This window comes from Oryzias latipes, chromosome 11, assembly GCF_002234675.1.
Source record: "Oryzias latipes chromosome 11, ASM223467v1".
Taxonomy (NCBI): Eukaryota; Metazoa; Chordata; class Actinopteri; order Beloniformes; family Adrianichthyidae; genus Oryzias; species Oryzias latipes.
In genome coordinates this window covers 20072715-20088148 of record NC_019869.2, presented here as the reverse complement: position 1 = coordinate 20088148, position 15434 = coordinate 20072715, and the positions used below count along the sequence as shown (strand labels likewise).

At 45.3% G+C, this 15434-nt stretch overlaps 3 protein-coding genes across 7 annotated transcripts; 1 reads left to right on the top strand and 2 right to left on the bottom strand.

Annotated features, from left to right (window-relative positions):
• Positions 1 to 5842: 5842 nt before the first annotated feature.
• On the bottom strand, positions 5843 to 9381 carry cdca8 (cell division cycle associated 8). Of its 5 annotated transcripts, none has more exons than XM_011481137.3 (11): positions 9267 to 9381; positions 8956 to 9058; positions 7460 to 7588; positions 7338 to 7378; positions 7188 to 7263; positions 7039 to 7106; positions 6875 to 6957; positions 6701 to 6799; positions 6383 to 6512; positions 6213 to 6299; positions 5843 to 6138 (listed from the first exon to the last, which is right to left on the bottom strand). In XM_011481137.3, exons 2-11 carry the CDS (start codon positions 9044 to 9046, stop codon positions 6103 to 6105), a joined length of 840 nt encoding a protein of 279 aa, XP_011479439.1. In that variant the 5' UTR covers positions 9047 to 9058; positions 9267 to 9381; the 3' UTR covers positions 5843 to 6102. The 5 variants fall into 5 exon arrangements, with proteins under 5 accessions (XP_011479439.1, XP_011479437.1, XP_020562921.1 ...); XM_011481135.3 differs by having other exon boundaries at positions 7188 to 7266; positions 9267 to 9379; XM_020707262.2 differs by having other exon boundaries at positions 7188 to 7266; positions 8956 to 9077; positions 9267 to 9354.
• Positions 9382 to 9543: 162 nt separating this feature from the next.
• c11h1orf109 (chromosome 11 C1orf109 homolog) lies at positions 9544 to 12778 on the top strand. Its single transcript, XM_004074324.4, has 4 exons — positions 9544 to 10240; positions 11473 to 11652; positions 12113 to 12231; positions 12305 to 12778. Exons 1-4 carry the CDS (start codon positions 9963 to 9965, stop codon positions 12343 to 12345), a joined length of 618 nt encoding a protein of 205 aa, XP_004074372.1. The 5' UTR covers positions 9544 to 9962; the 3' UTR covers positions 12346 to 12778.
• Positions 12576 to 13877, bottom strand: LOC101167718 (claudin-4-like). The gene has a single exon (XM_004074149.3). The coding sequence runs from the start codon at positions 13263 to 13265 to the stop codon at positions 12576 to 12578; it is 690 nt and encodes a 229-aa protein (XP_004074197.1). The 5' UTR covers positions 13266 to 13877.
• Between the last annotated feature and the right edge of the window lie 1557 nt (positions 13878 to 15434).

Sequence of the window (15434 nt, the reverse complement as noted above, 5' to 3'; positions counted from 1 at the left end):
CCCCTTTTGGACATTTGTACCAGCAGCAATATGGAAAATAAAAGGCCTTCAAACATTTGCAGCTTTTCTAGCTGCCGTCTGAGTAAAGTTTCAGCACAGAGAGGTCGTCTTTAGTCAGATGAAACTGGCAGAATGTAGTTGGCAACATCATGTGAAGCCTGTTGAAACAACTGTGTTGTGACATTGGGCTACATAAATAAAACTGAACTGAATCATGGTGTGACTGTTTATAACTGCTTTAACCTTTGATTTTTAGGAAAGTTTTTCAAAATCTGCTGCACATTTGTACTGAAGAAAATATGATTTTTTGCTACTATAAAGTCTTTCTTATTCAGGATTTGCTCTAGCAAAAGTGCCTTAGACCCAATGAGAAACACCTTGCAGAACTTTATATACATCATATCAAATGTAACCCAATAGAAAACCTTGATCTAAGTGGTTTAGAATAGCAAATAATCCCAGATATTTAAACATCCTGCAATGGTTTCACGTGTTGTGACCATCAGGAATGTCTGGTCGACTCCGTCTCTGTCCATTAAAACGCCATCAGGACCCTGCGGGACACCAGACGACCGCGGCTGCCTCGCCCTCAGTCCCGGCACTGGCAGGTGCTGCTGCACGTGGCACAGGTGGCGCTCTCTTTACGCGCCAGCAGCTCCGTCGGCTGCTGGCGCGTAAAGAAATCGATTAGCGGCGGGGTTTGACGGATTAGATTTACAGGAGGCCTCGACGCGCCAGAGAATGAATTTCCGGGCGAGCGTTCTTCGGCCGCCTTCATTCATCTTGGCAGGGGGGGGGGGGGGGGGGGGGGGGGGGGGACTTGGCAGCCTCTCGATGTCTGGGGGCTCAATTAAGCACCGACTCCAGCGGTTCTGGGGAGGAAACGCTTCAGCATCAGACGGACTTTAATGACAGCAGGCTGCACAAGATGGAGAGGATGGTGGTGGGTGGTGCAGCAACAGCACAAAAGAAAATGAGGCTCATTTATCAAAACTCTTACTTTACATAAATATTGAGGCAATGTACAAGATTTAGCATCAAAACTGCATCTGTGAGCTTAATAGACTTAGCCAGCTCCAAACTTTGGCCCAAATCCATTTTAGTTCTGGCTCTGCCCTGATGTTCATGATGTCATACACTGCATCGTGGGGTTCATTGTGATGCAATTCTTAGTTTAGACACTAGGTGGAGCTTCAAACATTTAAACAGGCATTTTCTATTGATTTAGTGATTGATCTGCATTCTTTGGCGTAACCCTTTAATACTGGAGTTGTCACCAGTGACAGCAATTAAAGCATTCTCTTTGAACTAACATACGTCTTCTAACTTTATAAAATGACACTCCAAAACACTAAAGCCAAGAAAACCGGCTTTGCACAAGCTGTTTCTTCATGTCAGAATTACTTGGTTTACATTACTTAAGTAAACACTTTGCCGCTTTTCTCAGCTTCAGAAGACGCTGGGATTACACTAATTGTGTTAACAGTCAAAGACTTATGGTCAAAGGCTGTCAATACATAAACTAAAGCTCTGACGTTGAAAGTTTAAAACTGCTTTAAGATGAAAATATATCTCTGCAACTGATTTCAGAGGTTTTTTGTAATCTTCAAAAATTTTAGCACTTTCCTCAAATGTTTTAACTTCTTGTGCGATTTCTTTTTTGGCTGGTTTGTCACCTAAAGTCAGAAGTACCGTATTTTCACGACTAAAAGTCTTACATTTATTCCAAACTGTAGGGGGCGCCCAATGAGACGGCGCGCCTAACGTGTAGTTGTGGGACTTCGGCAGAGGAGTTGTAGAAGACGGCATGAGAACCAACGCAGTTTTTCTCCCGCTGCTTTTTTCTACAGTGAGCGTGTATGTGTGTGTGCTGAAATGTGTGTGTGCTGAGTTGCCGCGTGTCGCGCTCCCCCGTTTGCAAAAGGAGGAGGCAGACACTCAGCCAAGTGAGTGTGTGAGCGCTCATTCAGTTTGTGTTTCTCAGGGAGAACAGTCATTTAAAAAAAGAGTTTTTCCTCCAAAAAACAGAGACTGGTTCTATTATTAACCCGTTCCAGAGGCTCTGAAGGTCCAAACGGGGAAGTGAACCCTGAAGGAAGTTCCGCTGTCGGCCCTGGAGAGGATCTCACCTGCGATCAGAAACGTAATTGCAGGAAAGGTTCAACACTAGCATGCATGTTTTGTATTCTGGGGCTGCACTGTGGCGCAGTGGTTTGCGCTCTTACCTCACTGCAAGAGGGCCCCTGGTTCAAGTCCCAACTTGGGGACCTGAAACAGAACACCATTGGGGGTCCTTTCTGTGTGGAGTTTGCATGTTCTCCCTGTGCATGCATGGGTTTTCTCCGGGGTCTTCAGCTTCCTCCCACCATCCAAAAACATGCTTCATAGGTTAATTGGCAACTCTAAATTGTAAATGGGTGTGTGATTGCAACTTGCAAAGACTGGCGACCTCCTCAGGGTGTCCTCTGCCTTCGCCTATAAGTAAGTAGTAGCCCAGTGAGCCCAAAAGGGAACAAACGGAGGAAGATGAATGAATGAGTATTCTAAATAAAACATTTTATGCTCAGAGGTCTCGACCAAGCTGGCATTTCTTAATTAGAAAGTGACAGGAACAAAGCCCCTTTTTCTGCTTTTCCTGTAGGTTTTAGTGTGTCAAAAACAGTACGTCTGGACAGAAAAGTATCCATACAATAAAGATCAGTGTCTATTGTTAAATCAAAAAGGCTCTTTCATCTTAAGATTACTTTTTCTTTGAATAAATGGATTATTTCTGGTTCAGGTTTGTAGATCGGAGCGCTTTTTCAACCCAAAATGTTAACTTTTATTTTCCTAGAAATGTCTACATAAGATGGTAAAATATCACTGTTGGCTTTCCATACAATCAGGTCATTTCAACAAAACCTGCGTTTTTGGTGTTTTTAACATGTTCTTGTGACATTTTTTTAATGATGATGTTCATTTTTTAGGGGGAAAAAAAGGGTTAATATTCTTAATTTTTTAATGCAAATAGTTGTGAATCGGAAGCAGACGAAAAAAAATGCAGATTGTACAGATTCTACATTAAACGGCGAAATGTTATTGTTGGCTTTCCATACAAGATCGTTTCATCAGTGAAACCTGAAATAATTTCTGACGTTGCTCCGTTACGTCAACCCCCACACGCCGCACACACACCCAAACACACACACACAGTACCTTGCAGACTTGATGCCTTTTTGCAAGCAACTCATGCAAAAAAAGACAATTTTTCAGCTGCTCATGGAAAAAAAAGTCAGACTCCTGCAGACAAAATCCACGCAAGTCGTCTCATGCGTCCAGCAGGTGTTCAGCCCCCGTTAACGAGGGGCTAAGCTGCATGCTCCACCGCCCGCAACATCTGCCCCTCTCTGTGCAATTATCCCTGAAGCAATTTGCACCGAGAGTAAAAATACTCCAGATAAATCCTTACAAAAAGTTAACCTCCATCTCAAATGGGGGGGGGGGGGGGGGGTCCCTCTAATCTGTGTCCAGGTTGCATCTAGCGCTTAAAAACCCAGGAGCAGCTAAAGGGCCCCTCTCACCCCCAAAATATGGACGCTTTAATGAGCTCTTGAGACCTAATAACCCTGATAGCCACGTGAAGCCCCTCCCTTAAAGAATCTGTACGCCAACAAGGTCTCCCGTCACGTGTCAGAGACGCAATATTGATCAAAGAATCAGGACAGGAGACAATATTCAGGTCAGAGGTTTAAAGTTGAAATGGAAGCATTTTCAGGGGAATGCTGCCACCTGGTGTTTGGTTTTTTAATAAACACCGGGAATACTAATGGAAGATGTACAATACTAATTTGTGGCCACAAACTACTAACTTATGCCCACAATTTGCTAATTTGTGGCAACCAAATGCTTAATTCTGTCCACAAAGAACTAATTTGTGTGGACACAATGCACAATTTTTTCAGCAAAAATGCTAACTTGTGCCCACAAATTGCTATTTTGTGGCAACGAAATATTAAATTGTGTCAATCACTTATTTGTGCCCATCCCCCCACTAGGTTACTCAGATCACAAGCTGGTTCACATTTTGCCTGTCTACAAACCTGTGGTCAAACAACAACCTCCAACTACAAGATCTGTGAGAAGACGGACAGAAGAAGCCAGTGAGGAGCTGAGGGACCGTTTTGAGACCACAGACTGGGAGGGGCTGTGTGGATCGCACGAGGACATCGACAGCCTGACACTGCATTACAGACAACATAAACTTTTGTGTGGAGAACGCTGTGCCCTCCAGGACGGTGCGGTGATTCCCCAAAAATAAACCATGGGTGACCCTAAAAAAACCCTAAAAAAAGAGGGCTTTTAGGTCAGGGGACAAAGAGGAACTGAGGAAGGTGCAGAAGGAACTTAAAGTAAAGATTAAGGAAGGCAAGGAGAGCTACAGAAGAAAGGTAGAGAATCAACTACAAGAAAAGAATGTGATAAAGGTCTGGAGAGGCCTGAAAACCATCTCTGGACATAACACAGACAAGAGGTGTAATCTGGGTGATCAAGAGTGGCAAAACAAGATTTGATCCAGGGCCCACTCCCCCCACAACTACCCAGACAACATCGGACCATTCCAAGTCCCCAACATGTTGGTCTCAGCTGCCACCCCCCCACTTACTTATCAACGTCCGTGCTATCATCTTCACACATCCCAATGACAACACTAAGACATCCCCACAAACCCCCTCTACAATCCCCTACATAACTGCCAGCACCCAAAACCCCCCACCCAGCCTCAACATAACAAAGGAGCAGGTGAGAAGAGAGCTTCGGAGGATCAAGACCAGGAAAGCCACAGGTCCAGATGGCAACTGCTCCAGACTGCGCAGACCAGCTCTGCCTGGTTGTAGCGTACATGTTCAACCTGAGCCTCAAAATGAGGGTCCCTGTGCTGTGGAAAACCTCCTCCGGGGTCCCAGTACCAAAGACCGCACAGGCAAGGGAGCCCAACAACTTCAGACCTGTGGCTTTAACGTCTCACCTAATGAAGACCTTAGAGAGGCTGATCCTGAATCACCTCCAGCCCCTGGTGAGCCCAGTGCTCGACCCTCTGCAGTTTGCGTGTCAACCGGGCATTGGAGCAGATGACGCTGTAATCTACTTGATGCACAGAACTCTGCTACACCTGGAGGAAGCTGGAGGTACTGTGAGAGTCACGTTCTTCGACTTCTCCAGTGCTTTCAACACCATCCAACTATCACTGCTCAGGGGAAAGCTGGAAGGAGCTGCGGTTGATAACCAGCTGACCGCATGGATCATTGACTACCTCACCAACACACCACAGTATGAGGCTCCAAGACTGCGTTTCTGCTCATGTGGTCTGCAGCACGGGGGCTGCAGACTACGGGGGCACCCCCAGTGCAAAAGGTACGATACCAGAGGTCCTTCGTCCCAACAGCAGTCAGGGTATACAACAACACGGTCTAAGACTGCTGAAACTGCTGCTGTTATTTCACTACTTAACTTGTTATTTTTGACGTTTACTTTCACTTCCACTTTCTATTATTACAATTTATTCTTACTCAATGCTACTTTGTTTTTTCTAACTGCGATATTTTCTTGTTTTGGCTGCCGTGACAACTTAATTTCCCTCCGGGGTTCAATAAAGTTCAATCTTATCTTATCTTAAAATGATAAATAAAAAAGCTAATTAGTGCTCACAAAATTCAAATGTGTAGTCACAAATCATTATTTTAAGGGAATCTTTTTTTTTTATGTCATGACCAGGGCTCCATATATGTGGGGTCGGAGAACAAAAAATTATAAATAAAACAAAGAAAATTAAGCAAAACAAAAAAAGGTCACATCCACACATCACTCGTATCAAAGCTGCAGTCAGAATGTTTTATGTTTGTGCAAATGAATGGTTCATGTACTTTAACCACTGATGCATTTATGGAAAACGTCAACAACGAGAAAAGAATAAAAAATAAGAATAAGAACATTTCAGAATGAAAAGCTTTGAACAGATCCACATTCAGAGCACTGAGAACACGTGAGACTTTGCTGTGGGGGGGTCCGTCCTTAAAAATGAAAGATGTGGTCTTCAATAAACCACGCGGATGCATACGGTCCGCATCACGGCGCTGTCCCGCACAGGTTGGTGAGGCGGTTCTGCCAGGAGGACAGACAAGGGTGAGGTGGATGTGGGGATGATGAAGAAGCTGGTGGGTGGGGGTGGGGGGTACCTGCAGCAGGCGGATGCTCCTCAGCGCCGTGTCGTCCAGCAGAGACAGATCCACCGAGTCCATCTGACTGGCGAGCAGCTGGATGCTCTGCAGAAGCAGCAGTTCAGGCATCAAACCTCATCTGGATTCCTTCTGGAAGGAGGGGGGAGGGTGGAAGCAGGGGGGCTTACCTCGCCGTTGCCGATGGGAACGTTAATGACGATGTCCTCGTTTCCAGCCGCGATGGGGGAGCCGTTAACGGAAATGCTGTAGACTCTCTCCTTGTGGCGAGGAACTCTAACTGCAGGAGTCTGGGGGAGTCTGAGAAAACAATGCATCATGGGATATGGAGTTTAACCCCAAAGATAGCTTCCTTAAATAGGCCGCCAAGTTTCTGTTAGTGTAATTCTGTTATTTTGTCTTCAAACTTGAAATGATAAATCACTGAAAAACAGATTATCTTTTCTTTTTGTGAGAGACAAAATGTAATTTGATTACAACAAACTCACCTTGGGTCAAAGCTGGGGGTGATGAGGGGCGTGGCTCCCATCAGGAGCGATGAGTCCAGCATGCTCCTAGCGGGAGTGACCAAAGGCTTCCTGCTGGACCTGAGCGATCCAAACAAAGGCCGTCAGCCTCCACAGAGAGGAGGAGGAGCTTCAGAGCAGGGATCTGGGACTCACCGCCGGATGGTGGTGCTCTGCTTGCTGACAGTCAGCGCCTTTGCCCTCTTTGACGTGGTCGGGGGCTTCTTCGCGGCTCTCCCCTAAATCACACAGGAGGAGTGTGAACTTCCCGTGTCGAGCAGCAGCGTTCTCTTGGCGTTAAAAGTGACAGCAGACTTTACCTTCCTGGTTGTGCTTGGCGTGTTTTCGTCCTCAAAGCTGGACTTGGCTCCGCCTTTCTTTCTCGTGGCTAGCGTGAACCAAACACAGACAAATCAGTGAGGAAGGTTTCGGTTTGGCTTTTGTTTTGAAAATGCTGCTCTCTACGTACTTTTCTTCACAGACTTCGGTAGATTGGCGTGGTCCTTGGCCACCACGCTCTCGACCACGGCGGCTTCCTCTTCTCTCTGCTGCGAAGGAGGCAGAGTTCCAGTGAGCGACAGAAAGGAGCTGATTGACAGCAGAAGGAGAAGAGACTCACCCTGACGCTGTCCACCTCTGGAGTCTTGGGTTTCTCCATTTCTGCAGAGACACAGTATAACAGGTGAGAAGATCTGAAACTCGCATCACTTTTCGCTTAGAGGTCAAAGGGCGTGGACCTACTGTAGAAGTCCATCCACTTCATCTGCCGCACGGCCATGGGCAGCTTGATCAGAGCCATGTTGTAGCTGTTGTCGATGTCCTTCAGAAGGTGGTTGATCTTTTCCTTCATCTGAACGACTCTGGTATTCACTGAGACAGAAACAACCAAGTTTATGTTTTCATTCTTGGCTTTTGATTCAAACTCCTGCAGGGTTTGATTCGCTGGGTTTAAGAGCTCAGGCGAGCTCCATCCTGCTAACCAATCAAATCAATTCAGCTGACAAAAGCAACCATTGTTTCTCGATGCCCGCCATTTCCAAATAAGGAAGTGCTCTGAGCAAGGTGGTGGCAGAGTCATGATATGGGCCTGAATCAATGAAGGAGCAGGAAAAAGGCCAAAGAAAAGCTAAAATCCATCTTTAAATTGTATATTAATTAATGTGTACTGTAATGCAAGCCTAATCTGTGATAATTATGAGAAATAAATGAAAAACTGTTTAATAAATGGACTAACATTGATAAGTTTAACATTTTAATGTTACGTGATACGAGTATATATTGATAGTTTTCATTTGCCTCAAGTGTTATATAAGTGGAATTTGTTGATGTTTTTGACAAATGAAATTTTACTAGAAAAAAAATTATATGTGGAAGATCCATTCTGATGAAAAGGGCGTATTTAACATGTTCATTTTTCTGATGATGGAGGACATAAGTAAAGAAATAAGGCTTAAATAGCATTTCTTCGTATTTAATTTTTTCAAGCTATTAAAAAATGCTAAGCTTTAAAAGATGCATATTTAATGAGTTTTGATATCAAAATTTAGATTGTTTTTTTATAGCACTTTTTCCATCCACTTCTTTATGATCCGGTTTATTGCATCATTTCGAAGGAGCAGAACTTCCTTTTTTACGTATAATTATCTTTTTAGCAACAAAACAAAAAACACAAACAGGAAATAAGCGATCAGTAAATTTACAAACAAATTCTAACTAGTTTTTGAGCACATTTTTTTATTAGTGCATGAAATTGCACATATAAGGAGAGGAACTCTTGTAGGGTCTTTCATGAAAAAAAACCTGCAATTTCCAAATGATAATAACAAATTATAACAGCTAAATGAAGTTATTTTTTGTTTTCTTTGGATTGTCTTGAAGACTCATTCATCCAGGTTGATTCCATCATAGTAGTAGGTTTAGGGGCTGTCATCTAGACTTAGTTTTTAAAGTTAGAAGATGTTTCACCCCTTATCCAAGAGGCTTTGTCAATTCTGAATTAGCTGGTAAGAGCTGGCATATATATATATATATATATATATATATATATATATATATATATATATATATATATATATATATATATATATATATATATATATCCCCAACCTGGTCAGCTCTTTCAGCTGTTACTGACAAAGGTTGAACAGGTTCGGTTTGTTGGGTTTCAGAACACTTTATTTCAGACAACAAACTGTAGGCCGAGCCTTTACTTAAGCCGAACTAGCATTGTCGTTTACCTTCGCTGTCGAAATCCTCCAAAAAAACTTCCAGTTTTTCAATTTTCTGGTTGTTCTTTCGCTGCTTCGTGGTCCTTTTCCTGGGCGCCATGTCCGCTCAGAACTTCACAAACAGGAGAAAACTGTGAAACGTTGTTTTCGAGATGGAAAAAAATAAGCCGCCGAGGACGTTAGCAGCTATGTTGTTAGCTTTGGAATCGGCAGGAGTTTATCCGGCAGATTAATTTACTCCCGTTTTCATTCTTTGGTCTCACTTATGATATAAATGTTTTTAGATTCAATTCGTCTGAGTTTGAAGCGGGTTTTCTTACAAAGGTAACAGTTGTGTGGGTTTCCCTCTGGCCTGCCTTCTTCGCGAAGTCGTTTTCAAATGTCCGCGCGAGGCGGAGCCAAGACACAAATCCAGCCAATCAGGACGTGGATTGAGCCCCGTCATCAGGGTTCGGCACTGCGAATGTTCAATGCTGCGTTCGAAGACAACTCGGGAAAAAATGAATCGTCCCCTGATGGAAAGCGTTTCAGTAAGAATCAAAAAAAGCATTTTTGTAAAACAGCTGAAGGGCAGGAAATACTAAAAATAGTCACCAAGTAAAAAGTTTTTTTAACTCACAATTACAATTTACCCAATTTAACCAAGATAAATAGCAACTTCCTACAGACATGCCTGTGATTATAAATATAAAAAAAAGTTCTCAAAAAGTCCAGAAGCATTAACAAAACCAGTGGGAAAATATATCAATAAAATGTATGTATGTGTGTATGTAGATTTAAAAAGGAGAGCACGAAAAAATACAATTTTCCGAAATCAAGTGCCTTTTTTGAGGAGCTACTGTATTTATGGGGCACCGTATCTCCAAGGATCAGTAAAGGCAGCATATGTCACTACTTGACACCGGAAGCGCTTTCTGGTTCTGCGCAGAAAAGTAGTGCAGAATTTTGCTGAGGCTTTCAGACTTGGTCAGAACTATATTTACAGTCCCATCCAAGCCAGAGCGGAGGCCGAGGGCATGTCTGACATCTCCCGACCGACGCTCAGCGCCCTCCACCAGGCGTTCAGGAACAGCTTCGCCGCGCTGGAGAGCAACCAGCGGCTGTGGGGGAGCGAGCTAGCGGAGTGCAGCCCTCTCCTGGGGTCTCTGGGGAACCTAGCGGAGCAGATGAGAGCTCTCTCTAACGTGCGGGTCTCCAGCACGCCGCTCGGAACCTTCCCGAAGCTGGAGGAGCGGCTGCGCTTCAAACTGCAGGAGGCCGCGGACACGGTGCTGGAGAAACTCAACGAGAAGATGTGAGACACGCGACAACTCCACACACACGCGCCTCTCGGATGACGTCATCACAGGGACTCCTGTGACGTTGAAAAGACTATTAGCTCTGTTTTTTGTGACAGCATAAAAAAAGTTTGTTTCAAAATAAGAGCTCCTGTAGTACAGATACTAGCACCAAACCATATATTACAATTTCCGTTTAAAGAAAATATTAAAGATAAAACCCCAAATCAAAATAAGCCACATAAGACCTTTACCAGAAACTAGAACCATCATTAAGCTACGTTCACACCGCCCTCAGCGATGCGCGTTCAAGAAACCACCAATAAAAAAAATGTAAATTTGCATTTTGGTTTAAACTCTTGAAGTTTCTACGATAATTTCTGAGCTCTGTATGTACAAAAAGTGCATCTATTAAATGTACCTTAAAAGTTAAACCAGGTCGAACTTTGACCAATTAGGGACTCAGATTTGGTAGTGACGCATGGATGGCACCCCTTTAAATTTACGGAAACACCAACCGTTTGAAAGTTGACCATGGAGGACAAATTAATGATTTTGATTTGATTCCAGTCGGAATATATGACACTAAATCTTTCATATATTGGACTAGAGATGCGAAAAGAAAAAGCCTGGAGTCAGATATACAAGAGATTTGCACCACTTTGACATTTCGCACCAAGACTCTGCCAACTGTAGGTGGAAGACAAGTCATGGTCAATTGTAGAAGAAGGAGAAGCCCCAACCCACTAGCACTGTGTGAACACTATGGGTTAACATGTTCTGGAACGCGTGTCTTTTTTTTTCTTTTTTTTTTTAAATGGTTTATTTCAACCAATCAAATAAGAACAATACACAACAACAATACAATCATCAGTTATACATTCATACAATGACGAATCAAACTTAGGATATTTAGACATATTAATAAATATTGCTTGAAAGGGAGTGGAAGGAAGCGAACGTATATAATCCCACCCCGTTATACCGTGTCATATGCCAGGTGTGTCCATAGCAGAGACAGTGCTGATGCATTCAGGGACATCATGGTTTTTTCTTCTGCTCCTCATTCACAGCAATTTGAATAAAGACATTTTCAGATTGCCAATTTTAAGCATACTTTTCTTTATGTATGTCCTCGATCATCAGAAAAAGGCCGCAAAAACTTGTCAAAACAGATAAAAACATGATTTTTATCAGTCTTCAAGGGCTTCCTTGTCCGAGGACTAAGACAGACTCCTTTCCTTCTCAGGTGTCGTCTGCAGTCTGCCAGAGACGCCATCAGTAACCAGGTGAGGTCCGTCATGCAGCTGTATGAGCAGAACGCCACCAGTTTGGACCTGCAGGCCGTCACAGAGCGCTCCGCCGTCACCCCGTCAGTCGCAGACATGCTGGAGTGGCTTCAGGACGCCGAGCGCCACTACAGGCAGCAGTATCCTTCCTGTCTGTGCTGTTGGTACGGTCCGCAGCATTCATGGACGGCAAGGACCGGATTGTTTTTGCAATTCTTTTTTTCTGAGAGCGAAACGGCAAATGCTAAAATATTTACCAAGATCTGCACAGACCCGGTACCCGCTGCATAGGAAGGCTTGACATAGTCCACCCCCTACACACACAAACAAACAAACTAACAAATAAAATAAAATAAACATTCCAGTGGGAGAAACCATCACAAAAATGAATGGGGCAAAGATCTCTAATGGGGTTCAAAAAATATATTTCAAATCCTTCAATCAAAGCCAAAACGGAGGATATCCATAGAAAACTTTAAAATTATGATTATGATCATGCCCTCCAGGGCAAAACAAAAGTTGGCGGCGAGGGCGGGGAATGGTAGAGCCAGCAGTCTGTTTTTTTGTTTCTGTCTTCTGCTCTCCTGAGCTCATGTTCAGATTCCTGCAGAGGAAAGTTCTGCTGCAAACGCTCAGACCCAACGACCTCGCTCTGCTGGAATCCCTTCCTGAGAGGTGGAAGTCCCTGGAGTCTCCTGACGGCGAGCAGCGAATCACAGGTAACATTAACTGTCCGAAGCTTGAAACGCGAGCTCCGCCAACTCTGAGATGTGGGACTCTTGTCTCCTGCAGAAACACTTTGCAGAGTGTCATTTTTCCTGGAGCTGGAGTGAAGACGGAGGAGCAGAACTGGAACCAGAACCTTCTGAGCAGGACAGAAGTCAATGATGCAGACACGGAGAGGAAGACGAGGGATTTGAAGACACTTCATCAAATCGTCTTTATTGTCTACTGAACACAGTCGGGTTCACTGCAGTTGCAACACCACACACGTCAGAGAGGACAACTGCAGCCAATCACAGCGCAGCGGCGCCCAAAGTCACACCTGGCGGGGATCCTCCTGCTACACGTACTCCCTCATGGGGAGGCTGCTGGAGGTGATGGGTTTGGGAGGATCGGGAGCGGAGGCGGGGGAGTTGGCAAAGCTCCGTCCCATGTAGCCCCTGCGGTACCGACCGCCCCGCTCCATAAGTGGGCAGGTGCTGCTCAGCACGGCGCCGCTGATTATCAGGATGACGGCGGCGGCCCAGCCCAGGTAGATGGCCTGGCCCAGCTCTCGCTTGTGCATGATGGGGACATTGGGGTTGTAGAAATCCCGCACCACCGTGTTGGCAGTCCAGGAAATGGGGATCAGAACGCAAAGGCCTGTGACGATGAAGAGGATGCCGCCCGCCAGCGCAATGCCTGCCTTGGCACGGCGGTCATCGCCGGCGCAGGTGGTGCACTTCATGCCGCAGCAGGACACTGTGCAAGACAGCCAGCCCATGAAGATGGCGAGGCACATGAGGGCCCGCGCCGCCTGGATGTCTGGCGGCAGCGCCAGCATGGAGTCGTATGTTTTGCATTGCATGTGACCCGTGGTCTGGTAGATGCAGTTCATCCAGATGCCCTCCCACTTGATCTCCGAGGTCAGGATGTTGTTGCCGATGAAGGCCGACACCTTCCACTGTGGCAGCGCTGTGACGGCGATCGCCATGATCCATCCGGTCACGGCGCAGGTGAAGCTGATCAGTTGCATGCCCGTGTTCACCATGGTGAGGGCGCCGCCTGGATCTTCTCCTTTGAAGTTCTCCTACCTGAAGCTTGTGGGTTTATCGCTGTATTTTTCTCGGCGCCGTTTGTGTCCTACAAACTCGTGGCGTTAGCGTTCATCTCGTCTTTTTCTTCTACTCGGCATCCGTCGCTCTGTCCACCGTTCAGCACTTTCAAAAGAACGTTAAAGGAACTTTCTCCTCGTGATGCATTATTGAGAGGCTGAGCAGCCGCTGCGGGGGTCTCATAGGAAGGCCCGTGGCTCTGATCTGGACCGCTGTGGCGCTGCTCGGCTCTGTCACTCTGCAGTTTTGGTGTTTTCTTTCTAGATCAGGCTGGCAGAACCTGATATAGAAGGCTGCCACCGTATCCCGTCACAGTCCAGCGTTTTGAGTAGCATCCAGTGGCGCCAATCCCAACCAAACCAATGAAGTGCCCCCCCCACCTCCCCTCACGGTAGCGAAGCCACCTCAGATGTTTGAAGAGGGTCGGTTCTGGTGGTGGAGTCGGCAGCGGGTCAGAGCCATGAGGTCGGAGCTGGGAACAGAGAGAATCTGCATCAATGCCGTCTGCAGCAGCCGCTGGTGAACCTGTGAAAACAAAGGATGGAGGGGGCAGTGTGCGTGTGCATTTATGTGTGTGTGTGTGTGTGTGTGTGTGTGTGTGAATGGATCAGCTAACACAAAGATGAGCCAGGAGGCCTCTTCACTGGGATTACACTCCAAAACACAAACCTGCGTTTTTAACGGAGCGCTCACAAGAAGTCAGCAGGCGCTTTTTTTTCGCAGCTGCAGTCAACAACACGGCCTCACAGCCAGGCGCCACGCAAACCTTTTTTATTTTATTATATTTATTTTTTTACTTCAAATGCTGAGGTCAGGCGGCACAAGGAGCGACGTTCTGCGAGCCCGCTCAATCCCTGGAACTACAATGAATTAAACATCGTGACCTCGAGATCCGAGGCTCGTGTTTCCCCGTCTTCTGTTGCCGCCCGTGTCCTTGGTAACGGTGGTCATGGCAACCGCTGCAGGACGCGGGAGTTCAGACAAAGGGTGGAAGGTGAAGGTGACTGTCACAGATCGCTTTGTGACTTCCTGGAGTAAACAATGCAGTTGAAATATGAGGAAAAAATCAGACACACAGTCTCAGACTAACAGAGCCAAAAATAATTCAAACTTGTATTAGTTTTTCCTTACAAGATAGTTTACAAGGACTGGACGTTCTGGGCATCTCAGCCCAACTTCATGCAAAAAAACTCCAAAGCTGCATCTCATACTCTAAAAGCCTCAGCAGGTCAGATGACCTAAGAGCAGAATCTGAAGAAAATCATGAAACAACCCAATTTATTTGAAAGAAACTAAGCTACTGTTGTATTAAACATAATTAAGCGTGTGTAGCTCTGAGCTTCATTTGTGTCAACAATCCAATGTGTCATAATGTTGGCCTATCGTGCAGCATTTTTAACTATTAACCCTTGTAGTAGGTTTAGGGGATGTCATCTGGACTTGGTTTTAAAGTTGGAAGACGTTTCACCTCTTATCCAAGAGGCCTTGTCAATTCTGAAATAGCTGGTCTAAGAGCTGGTATATATGCGCTCATGGGGGAGGAGTTAGACCTGAAACTGGAGGTGTTGTCCACTTAGCCTATGTGGTTTCGGGTCGTTAATAGTCCTTTGTCCTCAGCTGGGGGTTGGGGAGTCAGTGACTCCCTCTCCAAATTGGTCGTCTCTTTCAGCGGTTAACGACTCAGGTGGAACTGGTTTGGTTTGTTTAGGTTTCAAAACACTGCCGTAGATGGATGGAAGAATAAACCTGAGACCACCATTCTTATAAAGAGAAGGTTTATCCTTCTTGACAAAGATGGCTTCTTTCACTCCTCGCTCAAACCATCCTTTCTCTCTGGCTAGAATTCGGACTTCACTGTCCTTGAAAGAGTGGTTGTTTGGTTTCTCCTATATACTGTTCATTGCAGTTCTCTTTGCAGTGGATAGAGTACACAACATTACTCTGTTTGTAGCTGGGAATTTTGTCCTTTGGATGAACCAGTTTCTGTCTGAGGGTATTGACTGGTTTGAGATGAACTGGGATGTTATGTTGTTTGAAAGTCCTTTTAAGTTTTTCAGACAGGCCTGAGATATATGGAATTGAAATACCCCAACCCCCAGCTGAGG